Raw genomic sequence first — 11,184 nt, 5'->3', positions numbered from 1 at the left:
GCCCCACAGCCAGCTCTTCCTTCGCTCTCGGGGAAGCCGGGAGACTTCTCCCGCACTGCCCACCGGACCGGAGGAGTTTCTCGAGCTTCCGGGCGTTTAGAGCCTTTCCCCCGCCGACCGTTGTGCGTAAGGAGCGTTAAACACACCGCGCTGGCCCACACGGAGCGCCCCAAGGGCCCAACCTGCCAGCAAGCGAGTGGAAGCCTTTCACAGCTGAGTTCCCCGAGGCCCCTTGACCTCCCTGACTACTGACCAACTTCTGAGTAACTCTACGGCCATTTGAAACGTCCAGCCCGCTCCCAAAGGCGGCTTGGCTTACTCTTCGAGTGCCGGTGCCGCGGGGCCTCGGGACCGCTCTGCTCTGGGCGAATCCCCCACCCACTCGGCGTTCCCGTCCTCTTCCTGCTGGTGCCATCTCCGGAATCTCCAGATGACGCGGCCAGGTATCGACTCCGCATCCCCAACCTGACGTCCTCTTCTGTTTTAGACCACAACCCCTCCGGGTTCCAGACCAAGGGAAGGGATTGTGGGAGGCCCCGCCCCAAACACCAGGAGGCAGCCGTTTTGCCAGCTCCTGCCCAGCTTATCCTCTGGTTGCCCCAGCGGGGGAGAAGCCTTTCGCTGGAGGCAGGAGCGCGGCTGTCGCAAGAAGACTTTGGAGGACCGTTAGGACCGTCAACAGGCACCTGCTTGCTGGGGATCCCGGACCGGACAGCCAATATGCGATCGGCTTTCCAAAGAACCGACCAGCGCCTGGGCGGAGAAGCTGCCCAAGAGATGTCCTTCTGTTCGACGGTCAGCCTCCTGCTTCTCCAGCAACTACTCCGCAGCGGCATGGGCACCTGTCCCTCCCTCTCTAAGTGCAGGGACAGAAAATCAGGCTGTTTCAAAACTTCAGGCAAGAAGCCAGCCAGTCCATCCGCGGTACTTTCCCCAGGACAGGCAGAAATGCGTCCGATGCAGCCCCTCTTTATTGTTTGCGTATGCTAGTGAAGGTTATGCATGCTGTGCACAGGAATCCGACCTGCAAGAAAAAAAAAGCAAGCTTCCGTTTTGGAAAGGCCAATGGGGTTTGCTCGCGAAGCCTCTTTTCCACCCTGTCAAACTAGTGCCAGAAACTATCGCGATCCGGGAGGGAGATCCGCCAGAGAAGCCTTTACTGTGGCCTCAAGCCCCTTTAGGCTTGGGGTCGGGGGGCTTCTTTCATTTCCACCCTCAGTGATAGTCCCCTACCCCACAAAGTGGTTGAGCTGGGACAAGAAGATCTCCTACATTCATCCCGTGAATTCTAACCCTGGAGGAAGCCCCAGGGAAGTCTGACCCGGAGGGATCGCCCTCAGGTTGAGTTCTACGGCTGTTCCTGCTTACTGGAGAACAACATCCCCAATCGAGTGCTGGAGGCTGCGCGTGTTTGGCGGAAACGGGAATCGAAGGGAACTGCAGTCCTTTGCAGAGTTAAGGGGCAACTCCAAAAGCTGTTTTTCCCGCAGAAATCGGGGTTTGGCGTCCTCGCATTTAGCGCCGCCGCCGCCGCGGAACCTTTCAGCAATTGGAAGGGCTCAGTAGAAAAAATAGCCCAGGCAAGCCAGCGATGGGAATGAAAGCAGCGCAGCCTCGAGGGCTTCCCCCCTCCCGGGGCTGGTCATAACTTCGTTCGCGGATCCCCGCGCTGCTCCTCTATTTCACTGGCAGCTCCCTGAGGCGGTGGGGCTTGAACGAGGCTGTGATCTAAACAGACTGCCCGGGGCAGCGACGAATATGCCTTTCTCCAAGGAAGCCGCCCGCCCAGCTGATTTCTTGTCTGCCGGATTCTGGCTGTGCTCTTGGGATCCGCAGAGAATAACAACCGATCCCGCCCCCCCCCTCCCACCGCTGGGATCCAGAATGGGGAGCAGGAATATGACAAACAAGATTGTCCCGGAATGGAATTGAGATCCAGGTGGTTCTTAGTCTCTAAGGTCTACGGTTCCGTAGAGTCCTCTCAGCAGGCTTCTCTCCCTCCTTCACGAACCGCCTCTAGAATTGTCTTCTGCATTAACGCAGTATTAGAGTCAAGCAATCTCTCTGGATGCCCCTTTGCTTGCCTCCCCCTCCCCACCGCTCCACACTTGTTGAGGAGCAAACGATCTTCTTTTCTTGCCACCAGAATAAAAAGATGCCCTGTGGGGGCGGGGGAAGGGAAGAACAGCTGGGAGGCTGGAGCCCCCCCCCCCCCGCAGATCCCAGGGAAAGCAGGTTCCATACCTCTTCCCCCAACCCCCAGGCATCTGTTTCTTAGCCAGTGCTGGAAGGGTAGGCTTTTGGGGTCAGGCACCTTGAAGTAATATTGTACGGTAGAAATGCTGCAGAACTGCAAGTAGTGCGGGGCTCCAGCTTCCATCTGCTCCAGCCAGCATGGCCAACAATCAGGAGTGATGAGATCTGTGGTCTTTGAGAAAGCCACGGTTCTCCCACCTTTAGACTTCCCTTTCTAAGCCCATCTCTTTTTTGACAAAAGGGAGAGTCCATCAGCGACCCACCCAGCTAAGCCAGGGTATCAGGAACAGCTTGGATTCCCCCTCCCCACGCCGATCCCTAGAAAGAAGAAGCTTCCCCCATTGCTTCCCCATCACCCTCAGCCAGTATGGCCATGGCAGCTGGGATTGTTGAGAGTGGCAGTGGTCGGTGACAATGACTGGGTCCCGGAGAAGTTGCGAGCTAACCCCTCGCCTTCCCCTTGAGGCACAAAGGTGAAGTATCCTCCCCTCTCCATGCCCCAGCAGCGTTTTCCCAGTGGAAGGGAGCAAGGCCAGCGCACCAAGCTGGGCCTGGAATAAGAAAAAAACTGGACTGCTGGTCTCTCGATAGTTTTATTCACTTTTCCAGAGATTATTGTACACCAAATATTCCATTGGCAGTAAAGCGCATTCAATGTGTTGGCTTATAAACAAACACAAGTACAAAGTCAAAAATAAAACCACAAAAATAATGAACCGCATGTTCATAACATACAAAATTGCCGCCTACTCAGTAGGTAACTACAACATTTCAACTGCTGAATATATTTATAAATTTTTACACTTCTGTAACAAAAATAGACTTTTAAGAAGTACGGTTTTTTGTGTTTTGTTTTTGCTTACATTCCACCTTACGGCTCCTTCCCATTTTTGTTTCTGAGCCTCAGTCCCTCCTCTTCACACTTTCCCTTTACCCTTAAGGCTAGATGCAAAGCATCCAATCACACAAATGCATGACGTCAGCAGGGCTTCACAACAAGGCACCAAGACTTGGGACTGGGGAAAAAAAAAAACAAAAAACCGGAGGAAAACCAAAGAACTTTTTGCCACGTGAGAGTGCTTTCATCCTCAAGGTGATATTTACAAAGAACATCACACTTTTGACATGCTCAAACACATAGTTTTAAGTGCTGCTTTTTTTTAACTCCCGCACCCCCTCCCCCAGAACATGTTGTAAAACTCATTACAGCTTCGTCGTCACTAAAAGAGCAAAACTCACAACTTACAAAATAATAATAATGGTCCTTCGTACTCCAAAGAATAAGCAAGATGAATCTGCAAAGAGGTTGGCACGTCGAGGGTTTCCAGGAGGATCCCCAGGGGAAGCAAAGCTGTGGCAGCACAGGCACACGATCACATTGTGGCCGCCTGGAGCCCAGCGTCCTTTGCTTCCTGATGGACCACGGCCCGGAGGGAGGGGGAGGGGGCTCTCGGGAAAGAAGATCGAGCTTGCTTGTCCATGCAGGTTCAGGTCTTGGACAGAAGTGGAGCAACTCCATGGTCCTGGAGTTGGCGAGCTGCTTTTCAGGCAGTTGAAAGGTCCAGAGGCCCTGCAGGCTGCCCGGGAGACGGGCCTGGATCAGGCTGGCCAGGCCTGTGTGACCAGGCCTTGTGGGGGCCTCGCTTCCCTCTCTCTTTTCAACAGATCTCAATGGTCCGAGGTGAGAACGTGGAGGCCAAGTCGGGAAGGGTTGAAGTCACTGGGGAGCTGAAGGGGCTGGAGAGGCCACCGGGCGAGGGGAAGGAGCTGCCCCCTGCCCCTGCCTGGCTCTGAAAGGTGGATGAGGCGATCGACGCGTAGCTGGTAGCCACCGAGGGCGAGGGGTAAGAGGGGAAGGCCGAAGTCACGGGGGAGGAGTAGGAGGTCGCTGGGGGCGAGTAGGAGGCAGGCACCGGCGAGGGAAAAGAGGTGGCACTGGGAGAGGGATAGGAGGTAGAGCCCGTCGAGGCCGAGTAGGGGGCCAGAGGGGAGGGAGCTGAGGGTGCCTGGGGCCCGGCGGGGCCCTTGTCGGCCTTCTTGTCCTTCTGCCGGAGGTGGATCTTGGTATGGCGCTTCCTCTCGTCGCTGCGGGCAAACTTGCGGCCGCAGATGTCGCAGGCGAAGGGCTTCTCCCCCGTGTGCGTGCGGATGTGGGTGGTGAGGTGGTCGCTCCGGCTGAAGTTGCGCATACAGATGCGGCACTGGAAGGGCTTCTGGCCGGTGTGGATGCGAATGTGGCGGGTGAGCTCGTCGGAGCGCGAGAAGCGACGGTCGCAGGACTCCACGGGGCAGGCGTAGGGCCGCTCGTGTGGCGGGGTCTTGCTGGGCCGGTTGGGGTACTTCCTCATGCGGCTGGGCTTGACCAGCTGCGCCTGGTAGGAGCCGCCGCCCGGGAGGCTCTTGGGCTCCTGAGGAGGGCCGGCGCCGCCGCTCTGCGTGGCGAAGGCTTTGATGGTGGAGAGCGGCGTGAGCGAGGGCTGCGGGCCCGGGAAAGGCTTCTGCTCCACCGCGCCCAGACCCAGCTCGCCTGGCTGCGGCGGGGGCTGCGGCGGGAATAAGTAGTCCGGGATGATGGGCAGCTGGAAGCCGCTCTTGGCCGTCGGGTATGCCGGAGGCGGAAACTGCAGCGAGGCTCCGGACGGGCTGGGAAAGGGCTGGCTGGCTGGCTCCGGGAAGATGTCGGTCCCGCCGGGGTTGGGGAAGGTGGGCGCCGCCGAGTAGATGGGGCTGGGGTCACTGGCCTGCACCGAGCAGCTCAGGGCCGGGCTGGGAGAAGCGGAGCTGGCGATCGGCGAAGAGGCGGACGAGGACTGGGCGGACGTAGTCGGCGGGTTAGCCATGCCCACCAGGCCGCTCACCAGGCTGAAGAGAGGCTCCGGCCATAACGGGGTGCTGCCTCCACCGCTCGACGCCGGCTCCAAAGAGAAGCGGCCGGTGTAGGTAATGGGCGGGAGACGGGTGGTCTGGCTCGGGTAGCTGGTCTCTGCCAAGGGTTTCTCGCCGTTCAGAGAGATCTCGGGGAAAGTGTCTGCCGAGAGGAGAGCGGGCAGAGATCAGTCCCAGCAGGCTGCCTTCCCCAATCCCCACGAGCCCTGCCTGCCCCGAAGAGGCCAGCTTCCCTCCCCCCCCGGCCCCACTGGCGGGGCACTGCCCGGCGCCCGCGTCTCCCAAGGACCTTCCCCTTCATCCGGAGGGGCGGAATGGCTGTGCACAACATCTGGCAGCGCCTGGCGCCCCTCCAGCCGCAGAAGACCGGGGCCGGAGCGAGTGACGCACACCGGAGCATCCCCCCTCCCCGCTCCCTCTGGGCAGCGGAATTCCCTGCCGGAGGGCAGATGGACGGGAACTCCCGGCCACCCCCGCCCCCCGCCCGCGGGACGTGTGTCTGCCTACCTGCAGCGAGGTGCTCGAAGGGCTGCTCCCCGCCTTCGCCGGAGGGATTGAAGCCGCCGCTGCCGCCGCTCTCGGGGCCGCCGGCGGGGTTGAGGAACTGTGGCCCCCCACCGGCGAGCAGCATGATCTCCTCTAGCTTGGGGTAGTTGGTGTCCATAGTAGGGGGTGAGTGCGGGAAGGGTCCGAAAGGATCGGCCATCTGTAGCGAGGGCAGGAGCTGCATCTCGGCCTTGGCTGCAGCCATGGGGGTGTTCCTGGGCTTTGCCCGGGGCTACACGGAGGCTGGGCTGCCGCCCGCCGAGGGGTCCACGGGAGGCCTGCTAACTCCGCGGCCGGCCTGGGGTTTCCCCTGGCTGTGCCCGCGGGAGGCGCTCGGCTCCCTCCCCACCCGCCCAGCCCAGCCCGGGGCTCCCCCTGAATCTATTCGCTGGAAGCTCTCGGCTCCCCGCCCGCCCCGGAGCAGCCTCTATATATCTCGTCTCATCTCTCCGGCCCGCCTCTTTCCTGACGTACATGTCCAAATATGGAAGGCAGGAAGCCCTTATATGGTGGCAGGCGAGAGGACCCAGCCTGGCGTCAGAGCTCGACACCGGGGGAAGCCGAGCGGTGCGGCAGGGGAGGGGGAACGCGCGAGCTTCCCGCTAGCGACCTGGGGCCCTTTTTGGCTCCCGCGGCGCCCGTCCCTTGGCGCGAGCCCCTGCGCCCTGGTCTTCGCTGCTTCCCTTGAGAGGCCCCCCTCCTCCTTGCAGCTTCAGCCGCGGCTGCCGGAAGCCCCCGGACACTGAGGCCATATATGGCAAAGCCCTTATAAGTCCTTGTTCCGGCCGGAGCCTTCCTGCTCCTTATTAGGCAATTCCGGCAGAGGCGGGAGGGAGAGCGACGAGGAGAGTCCGGCTGGGAGGGGGAGGAGGAGGAGGAGCGCTCGGTCTCCGGCAGAGCCAGAAGCTGCAGAAACGCCCCTCCCGCCCTCCGCCGCCGAGAGCTACTATTTAAACCTGCCAGGCCCAGGCGAGGAGCTTCTACTCTAATCTGGGCCGGCAGGGGGCGCGCGGCGGGGTAAACACCAGGCAGGGCGGTGCTAGTGCCGCGGGGCGAGTGTCCCAAATAAACAGAGCCCGCTCCGCAGAGCGCCAGGAGGCTCCGGCGAAACGGCTTCCCAGGTTCGGGACGCCCGCAGAAGCCCGATCGGATATACTTTAGACGCCTCACGCAGGGCGGTCGGAGGCGAATTTCCGGTTTCCTTTTCAGTGCAGCTTCCAGAAGACTTTTAATGGCTCTGCTAACGCGGAGTTCCCAGATCTTGCTTTGGTACATGCAGTGAAGGCGACGTGGCGCCCTCGAGGCGCTTCCCCACCCCCGCCACTCCGCAGGCGGCTTCTTGCCTTTGGGAACCCTTCCCTTTTGCCTTCCTCTTAACTGTCTTTCACGGTGGCATATACAGTATATGTCGCTGGCGATTCTTTGTAGCGCGATTGTGGCTCCCGAGGTGCCCCATACGGGCACCGGGTGGCCGAGGCAACAACAGCCACCTGAAAGACCATCTTGCCTGATGGGGAGGCCAAAGCCACTTTGCAGAAATCCGCGTCCGTTTTCACCTCACTCGCTAATAATCCCTTCGGTTGAAGAGGCCGATGTCCCTTGATTCTCTTTGCTCTTTTCCCACCCCGCCACTCTTATGCTGAATGTAAACACCTCATGTCCCGGTTCCGAATCGAGGCCGCAAGACCGTGCGATCTTTACGTATTTGGAAGCTCAACAGCGAATCGTGCGCCCTGCGTGGGAGTGGGAGGCTGAGGGAGGGGAGGGAAAGCAAAGCAAAGCAGGCGGCGTGCCAGCGCCGAGCGCTCCGAGCGCGCACACTGCAGAAGGCTGCAGAGGCATCGCGTCAAAGGGAATTTCCTGATGATGCGAAATGCAGGGAATCTCGGGGAGTTGCGAAGCAGGCGGCTGGATGCTGCCCCCTGGTGCCCAGGGGCTGCCGCGACCAAGCGTAGCCCTTGCAGCTGGCTGGCCTTGCAGCTAGACCAGCAGGTCGGCAGCGGCGGCGGCGGCGGCGGCGGCAGCAGGAGCGATCCGCTCTGTTTCCCAGGGCAGTCGCGGTTCTTCAGTTGCAAGGAGAGGCCCTTGCCGCAGAGGATTTCACTGGGGGGCGGGGGGATTTCTTTCCTCTGTGCACCCCGCCCGTCGTCCTCCTTGGCTTCGGCCCAAGCCAGAACCTGAGACGCAGTGAGATCTCACTGAGCCTGCGCGCAGCCGCCTCTGCAAGTGCTTCCCCCGCAGTCCTGGGAGACTCGGCTCGCATCTCCGAGCGAGAAAGGCTCCTCCGCTGGAAGGAGGGAGGCTAGTGCTGCAGAGAACCGCGGAGCCAGCGCAGCACACCGCCCCCTCTGCGTAGGGCTGAGGAATCCCTGTCACGGAAGGGAAACCCTCCGATTCAGCCGCCGGTGCGGGGGCGGTGTGGCGGCGGCGGCTAACGAGGCGTTTGCAGGCGCTGGTTCTGCTTCCCCGCTCCCCGGGGGCGGCGATGGGAAGGAGGAGCCCGTTGGTAGCGGGATCCCCCTCCTCAGGTATCGCCAGCCTCGCGTGTTAGCCATCGCCGTAGGGCAGCGTTGCTCAACCTTGGCGGCGTGAAGATGTGTGGACTTCAATTCCCAAAATTCCCCAGCCAGCAACCCGCAGAAGCCCGAACAGATGGCTGGGGAATTCTGGGAATTGAAGTCCACACATCTTCAAGCTGCCAAGGTTGAGGAACGCTACCATAGGATCCTGCATCCCACCAGTCCCTTCTCTAAGGAAACCAGCCTAGGACTGGCGGGGGGAGGGGGCAATCCTCCAAACTTCCCTAAAACCCGTTTAGCGACTGCAGTGCTTCTCTGGGCAAAGGGGCAGACCGTCTGACCGCGGGACCTCGAGCGACGACTCGCCCTCTGGCTTTGGGATGCCCTTCCGGGCCGAGCTTTCCCATCTCTCAGGAGCCCCAGCTTGTCGTAGTCTTTCCCCTGCTCCCCCAGCCACATCTGCGGGCTGTAGAGGTTCCCCGGCCCCCTCTGCTTGGATTGCGCCGCTTCTCCCCCGCGTTCAGAAGCTGCCATGATCCATTATTTATTAGGCGCAGGTAGCAGCTTCTCCGCCTGCAAACTCTGCTGGATCAGAGTGCCTTGCCAAGCAAAAGCAGGCCTGAGCAGCGGAGAGTAAAAAGACCCCGGATGACTCCTTGCTCCTCTGGACCCTCTTTTATTTCAGATACAGCTGCAAATACCCACCCCACCTCCGTTGGCTTAGAATTTGTTGCCCTCCTGTATACCCGAGCCTTTGGTGGCACCATATAGACCATTTCCTCAGATCTAATCCCTCTCAGATGTGTTGGCCGTGGGGGCTGGGAACGATAGGACTTGAAACCCAGCACTTCTGAAGATGACCCAGTTTGGTAAGGCTGTCCTACTTGGACAAGTGTGACTGGAAACCACCTCTTAGTCAATGCTGGTCCTGTTCAGAGCTCCAGCCAGCTAGTTATTTTCCTCCTCCAGTGTTCTCTCCGCTATTTCATACTCTTACTTCCCTTCTTTTGCCTCAGCTGATGATCAGTATTTCATGGGTACTGAGTTAGTTTTAACTGGAATGCATTAGGATCTCCTCACAATTTCCAGGTTTCCTCCTAGAATGCTAATGCTCCTAATTTTTGTGCCCATTTTGGTTGTATGCCAGCCATTGGCATTCACTACCTGTGTCTGTTACTTGGGGAAGTAACATATTTATTATTCATTCAAAATATTGTATGCCACCCTTCATCAAATTTTGGAAAACTATTTTTAAACAAATGTATAAATATGGGCATACAGCAGATAAAACTTTAGAGTGGCTCATCAATGTTCTGGCTGCCATAGTGTGAAGACGACCCACTAATTGTTTGCTGAGACACATCCTCACAATGGAGCCTCCGTCTTGTTGTCAGCTGGCTACTGAGGCAAGCTAAACTCAGTCCAAGTGAAAATAATCATTTCCCTACTGTTTTGGTAGAAGAGCTCCCACATGGACTAGTGTCCATGGAAGAGAGTCCTTTGAAGGCTGATGACTTGCTGGGCTCCTACGGGCAAGCAAAAGTTTAAAAGGCAGATCTTTACGCAACAATTTTTTGTCCTGTTGGCAGAGAATGTGAGAGAGGGAGCAGAAAGAACGGATAGAATACCCAGATCATCTGCCCAGAAACTGCCTCTCAATGTATCGTGTAGTTTGAATAAGTTTTCTGTACTGTGTGATTTATTGAATTCAAACATATACTGGATCACAGAGAGTGATCTGTAGTGGAGAGTCATTTTAAAATATTCTGCCCCTCCCCATCTGATGAATTTGAACTGGGTTGTTCCACTGCCCCACCAGTTGCATTCCTTGAAATATAAAGACAGTGTGAATCTGTGCATGTTTTTTGGGAGTAAGTCCCATGTATTTTCAAAAGTGCAGGTGCGTAGGAACAACAGCAGGAAAGCTAATTTCAACTGGAGGGAGAGGTTGCGACCCTGAACCCCATTCCACCTTCAGAGGGCAACTGTTTTGCCTCCAGTAGAGAATGCTGGGCGGGAGGGGAAAAGAGGGCGCGGATTCTGCCAATCACTACCTTGCATTAGAGTAGGTACAGGCAGTTACAACCGACTGGCTACATGGCTGAAGTGTAGTAAATCTGAGCAGGGGGGCTGTGCTTTTCATAAAAGCATAGTTTCCTCCCAACTTCTGTTGAGTGGGAAGATCAGATCAGGTTTTAGGTTTCATATTATCAATAACAATCATAATATTTGCTTTTTTCCCCTTAAGTAAACAGTGACTGTAGGGGGAAAAACTGGTAATGCTGTCCACTTGCAGTCTGTGTGTAAACTCTCTACTCTCTGAACTTAATGGAATAATTCTAAACAGGATTGATCTGTATATCATTGATGGAACAAACATTTCAATTATGTGAAGGATTTGACTATTTGTTTATTTGATTATTAGGCTTTGATTATTGTACAGTTTGCAGCACATTCTGTGTTTAATCATAATCAATGGTATCATAGCAATTCTGTCTTAGATACTAGTTCAGCCTTCACCAATCTGATGTCCTCCTGCTCCAATAATCCCCAGCCAGTACAGTCATAGAAAATGGAACAAGCTGCATTAGTCATTTGTGTGAAGAGCAATCATACTTACATTGGGTTTCCTTAACAGAGACCTTCATCTGAAATTACTAGATGTCTTTTGAATATTTTCCTGTTCTTGCTGTTGCTTAGAGACTGTTCATTCAGTATGATTTATATTTTTGTTTAGGTGATTTTTAAAAATCACGAGGACTGAGTTCCCAACCTAAAGGTAGGGAAATAGAGATTGCGCACGCATATAGTTTAACCTACTTGAGGTAAAGTGAGTGCATAGTTGCTTCATGACAAGCACAACTTGCAACCTTGCCCACGCTCATTGAAGCCTGACTTTTGTTTCAGCATTCAGGTGGGCAGCTAAGTTCAAGGTGGTTTTTGTTGACTGGTGCTTTATTTAACTCCAGGTAATTAA

The 11,184-nt window shown here is 56.7% G+C and overlaps 1 protein-coding gene across 1 annotated transcript; it reads right to left on the bottom strand.

Annotated features, from left to right (window-relative positions):
• Window positions 1-2,830: 2,830 nt before the first annotated feature.
• On the bottom strand, window positions 2,831-6,086 carry EGR1 (early growth response 1). Its single transcript, XM_007439785.2, has 2 exons — window positions 5,650-6,086; window positions 2,831-5,284 (listed from the first exon to the last, which is right to left on the bottom strand). Exons 1-2 carry the CDS (start codon window positions 5,891-5,893, stop codon window positions 3,915-3,917), a joined length of 1,614 nt encoding a protein of 537 aa, XP_007439847.2. The 5' UTR covers window positions 5,894-6,086; the 3' UTR covers window positions 2,831-3,914.
• Between the last annotated feature and the right edge of the window lie 5,098 nt (window positions 6,087-11,184).

The sequence above is a fragment of the Python bivittatus genome, unplaced genomic scaffold (assembly GCF_059951505.1).
Source record: "Python bivittatus isolate LINGU-HERP-01145 unplaced genomic scaffold, Pbiv_v1 ctg000080_np1212, whole genome shotgun sequence".
NCBI classification, from domain to species: Eukaryota; Metazoa; Chordata; class Lepidosauria; order Squamata; family Pythonidae; genus Python; species Python bivittatus.
This window is presented reverse-complemented; position numbering and strand designations above follow the sequence as displayed.